This window comes from Cynara cardunculus, unplaced genomic scaffold (genome assembly GCF_001531365.2).
Source record: "Cynara cardunculus var. scolymus isolate 2C unplaced genomic scaffold, CcrdV1 Un_Scaffold_5623, whole genome shotgun sequence".
Classification (NCBI taxonomy): Eukaryota; Viridiplantae; Streptophyta; class Magnoliopsida; order Asterales; family Asteraceae; genus Cynara; species Cynara cardunculus.
In genome coordinates, this window is record NW_020202499.1 from 23,294 (window position 1) to 27,823 (window position 4,530).

At 34.6% G+C, this 4,530-nt stretch overlaps 1 protein-coding gene across 2 annotated transcripts; it reads left to right on the plus strand.

Annotated features, from left to right (window-relative positions):
• The first annotated feature begins 1,237 nt into the window (after window positions 1–1,237).
• LOC112504445 (lysine-rich arabinogalactan protein 19) lies at window positions 1,238–4,326 on the plus strand. Of its 2 annotated transcripts, none has more exons than XM_025108385.1 (4): window positions 1,238–1,751; window positions 2,544–2,641; window positions 3,464–3,533; window positions 3,980–4,326. In XM_025108385.1, the coding sequence occupies exons 1-3, from the start codon at window positions 1,448–1,450 to the stop codon at window positions 3,515–3,517; spliced, it is 456 nt and encodes a 151-aa protein (XP_024964153.1). In that variant the 5' UTR covers window positions 1,238–1,447; the 3' UTR covers window positions 3,518–3,533; window positions 3,980–4,326. The 2 variants fall into 2 exon arrangements, with proteins under 2 accessions (XP_024964153.1, XP_024964154.1); XM_025108386.1 differs by having other exon boundaries at window positions 1,250–1,751; window positions 3,985–4,324.
• Window positions 4,327–4,530: the final 204 nt, after the last annotated feature.

The window sequence follows — 4,530 nt, forward strand, 5'->3', positions numbered from 1 at the left end:
TGAATCTTCCTCAAGGACTCATTTGACAATTGCCGTAATTTGCCATCCCAAAAGGTCAAAACCACCGGTTCGACTCAATTATGTATCTCTGCATATGCTTTCATTGTACCATGTACCACCACCATCACTGTCGCATTTGATTTTGCCATCACCGATTAATGATATTATTAAGATTAGAAAAGTATTTGTGTTATGCAGCGAGATACATCTCGATTTTAATTCTCTATTTTATTATTTGTCTCTGTTGATGTTATAATACGATTTTATGTGTTTTTAAGAAAACAATAATGATTTTATTTTTAAATAAAATATAAATTTAAAGATATCATAAAAATTTGAAAAAAATACATATCAATGTTAATATCAAATCAACTATTTAAAAGTTTTTATTTTTTATGTAATTTCTTTAATTTATTTTTTTATTTTTTATTATAATTTAATTTAAGTTTAATAACGGAATAATTTATTTTTGGTTTAATAATACAACATTTTATAACGATAATAATTAAGTATTCTGTTAGAACTCAATGATTATCCTAATTATATTTTAGATTTTTTATATTTAAAATGAAATGTTTATCCTTTATCTATAGTTAATTACACGAATTTAGATATGAAGCTTTAATAAGTTGTACTTACGCACAATCTATTTGCAATCTTGAGTTTTAAGTAATATGCATTAATAAACAGTACTTTACGCATAAAAAATGATTTTTAAGAGTTTTTGTCAAATGTTTTTATAATATAGTATAGATAAGGTGAATGGTACTTTGAACACCCGAAAATATCCATTCCAAAGTGACAAGAGCAAAAAATTAAGAAAAAGAATAATAACAATATCTCATTCTATTTGTCGGGCTATCGACCTAAACCAGAAGCATTTATAAATGCTATAACAAAACGTCGTAAGAAAATATCTCGAGAAATCTACCTAGTTTCTTTGACAAATTCCTCTGTGTTTCTTGGCAAATAAACGTGTGTTCAAACCTAATTAAATTCAAATCAAATTCCAGTTCTTTTGACATAATCCAGTCATTCCAGTAACTTTATTTATTAAAGTTATATGTCAAATTGTCAATGCATTTAATAGAAACGAGATGAAGGACTAAACTGCATGTTAAGGAATAGTTAAGGGACTGAATTTGAAAAATTAGAAAAAGAAAGACAAAGATACCACCAACCAAGCATCTCCCATTCTCTATCTCTTGAGAGTGTGTGTGTGTGTGAGAGAGTGTGTGAGTGTGAGTGTGTGTGTGTGTGTGAAGCTGCTGCAACTCCATATTCTCCAAAACCCTTTGCTCTCTGCTTCGAGATTCTCACTTCACTTTCACTCATCCCCATAATCAAATCGAACCCTTTATCTATAATTTTTCAAATCGACATTTTTTCTCCATCTTTTATCTCAAAATTCCGATCAAACTTTGCTGTAAAAACTTCAAATTTCAAAATGCCGATCAACAAAGAACCGGCGACGCCGCCGATGATCGGAAAGATCGGTCCTTACACCGTCTTCGTAACTCCACCTCCTACCCCTAAACCTTCATCCGAACCTTCTATTGCGTCGGTTTCCGAATTGCCGAAGAGAAAGAACGTTTCGCCGTCGCCTGTGAAATTCTCTCCCCCGATTCAGCCGCCGGTGGCGAAATCCGCCCCTCCGGTGCTCCCTCCGCCAGTTCAGTACGAGAAGTCCGCCTCGGCCTACGACTCCAAGTACGGTTTCTTTTGGGATGCCGTCGCTAAAGTCCAGAACGGTATCGTTTAGTTTTGTTCTTTCGATTTTTGAATCTATTACAATTAGTGGGAACTGGTAGATGAAATTGGTTTTTGGTAGATTCAACTGAGATTTTGTTTGCTAACTGCTGAATGTGTTGTTATTGCTATTCAGACCAAATCTAAATAATGCCTGCCAATTGAAGCTTGAAACGGTTATATATATACACACACACACACACATATATATATATATATATACATATACATGTGTGTGTATATACAGGAGCAGGTTGATACGAGAACACTAACTATTTAAGAAAACAAGAAAAAGATCGTTAACGTGCAAAATCATATATAATCCACCTACAAAATCATACCCGTTCACAAGTCCCTGCTTCCATTTTTTTGACATTAATGTAAATTCACATGTGATTTTGTACATTAACTACCTTTTTCTTGTTTTCTTAAATAGTTAGCATTCTCGTTTAAACCTTCCTCTCTATAAATATGCAGTGATCAACTGTATTTGATGCATAATAATTGGTTTGTAAGGCTTTATCCAAAATTCTTCATAATAAAAGGGGTCATCTATTTAAAAAAAATTAAAAGAAGGTGCTTATTCTATAACTGAATGTGATTAATGATCGGTTAGTTACATTAATTCAAACATGAAGCTTTAAGAAGTTGTACTCATGCTGATGTACTATTAACATGTACCCTTGAATTTTAAGTAATATGCCTTGGTGCATAATAATCGGTTTTCTAGACTTTTACCCAAATGAGTTATAATATAGTATAGATATTCGACTAATTTTGCATTCGTATAACAGCACATTCAAGTTTGGATGAGTATGTGGCTCGTTGGTTTGGGCTAAATCAATCGAAATATCAATGGGCTCTCGACGATTATTACGAAAAGAAGGGAGTGGTAAGCTTTTGGGGTTCGTTTATTTTCAATTATCTGGTCGACTGTATCAATTTCTACTCCCAAAATGATTGAATTTTAGTACAATATGATACGATAAGGATGCCCGTGAGTTGATTTAGTATGCCATCCATGATCCATCCAAAGTAAATGTCCACAATGAAAAACGTAGTTTTAGAAGTGTGTAATTATTACCTATTTTAATCAACTAAATGACAATTTACCCTTGATGATAAAGGGAATGATGAATTTCTTCATCTCATAATTAAGGGTACAATTGGAAAGTAGGCAMTTACTACTGAAAACGGACAATTATTTTGAGACAAACTAAAATAGAAATGTGGATAGGATGGAGGGGGTGTATTATAGTGGGTCAACATCTACATTCTACATTAAGTAGGCAAGGTGCAATCATGCATCCCATGGTCCACATTCAACTACATTTTCTAGATGGCTTTTATAGCTGTTTGAACATCAAATAGTTTATTGCATGTCAGAAACACAACTTAGGGGCCGTTTACTTGAACACTTACCCGGTAAGCGCTTACATGTAAGAATCAAGACTCTTACTTACCTTCTCGGGTAAGATTCTAGTCCATCAAAACGGCATTGTATGCGACAATTTACCCGGTAAGTGCTACAAGGGTAAGAGTCGTCACCCTCACTTACTGGGTAAGACTCTTGGTTTATATCATTTTTAAAACGATACTAACGAGCACCCCACATTTGGTTTGCTTTTTTGTCGTTTCTTCATGTGGTTGAAAGCACCTCTGTTTTTTGTTCATCATCTTAATGTTTTATCCCGGTAAACATGATCAACTGCAGGACCACGTTGATGCAAAAGTTAAGGATGCATCCACCAAAGCACAAAGTGTGTAACATGCTTCTTGGGCAGGTAAATTATTCAACAGTTTTTAGGTTTCATTTAAATTCGTAGGTCTTATCATCTTATATATATATATGTGTGTGTGTGTGTGTGTATAGAGTCTATGAGAACGGTAACCAATCAAGAGAATAAGAAAACGGTTGAATCACATGTGATTTTACACTAAAATCACATGTGATTCATGTGACTTTGTCTGCGACTTGAGGTCGTGGGCCATGTCGCCCTTTGCGTAACCGTTAGTGATTTTGCACATAATTTAGCCGTTTTTGTGTTCTTCTATTTAGTTCCGTTCTCGTTTGAATCTCCCTCTATATATACATGGATTGTTAGGATAAGTAGAACCCCGTTGTATATGTATATGTATACAGGTTTGATGTTTTGTGTCTAGTTGACGTGAGATTCCAACATGGATCGTTATATATTTACTACTTGAATGATGCATATTTTTTTTGCAGGATAGATGTTGTGCAAGGCACCTGGAGAACCCTTTTTGATTATGCTGTCTATATTTCAAAATATCACATAAAGTCTGATTTGCTTAGTGAACGGTTGGGATCAAATCTCCAAATTTACGACCATCTTTTACTACTTTTGTACGCAGAGGCTCGGCAATCTTATTACTGTGACCAGTATGAAGCATGTAACCTTTTCATTTACCATGTTTTCTGTTGGCAACTGCCAAAACGTAGGCCTAATTGCTGGAGTTGAGTTGCATGTAAACGCGTTTCTTTTCTGTTGTATCTGCATTTCGATTTTCAGTTAAAAGTGAATTTAATGTGCCATTTTGTGGCCTTCCTTGCAATTGTTTCTGCTTTCTTTCTACGCGGCAGAAGCTTCGCCTGCATTTCCAGATCGGTTGATGGATGGAACTCTTGTGGCCGGTCGGTACAACAACGGTTCTTTTTTCTAAACGGAAACAATCAACCGTTTTAGTCTTTGGATTAGAGGTCAGTTTTTTACCAGACATTTGGAGGTTTATTTGTGAAATGATGATTTGGCTGCCCCA

Excerpts from the sequence above, each read along its gene's own strand:
- LOC112504445 (XM_025108385.1), top strand. The coding sequence starts at position 1,448 with ATGCCGATCAACAAAGAACCGGCGACGCCGCCGATGATCGGAAAGATC. Across the intron at positions 1,752-2,543 it reads CGTCGCTAAAGTCCAGAACG|CACATTCAAGTTTGGATGAG; the intron begins GTATCGTTTAGT and ends TTCGTATAACAG. Across the intron at positions 2,642-3,463 it reads ATTACGAAAAGAAGGGAGTG|GACCACGTTGATGCAAAAGT; the intron begins GTAAGCTTTTGG and ends GATCAACTGCAG.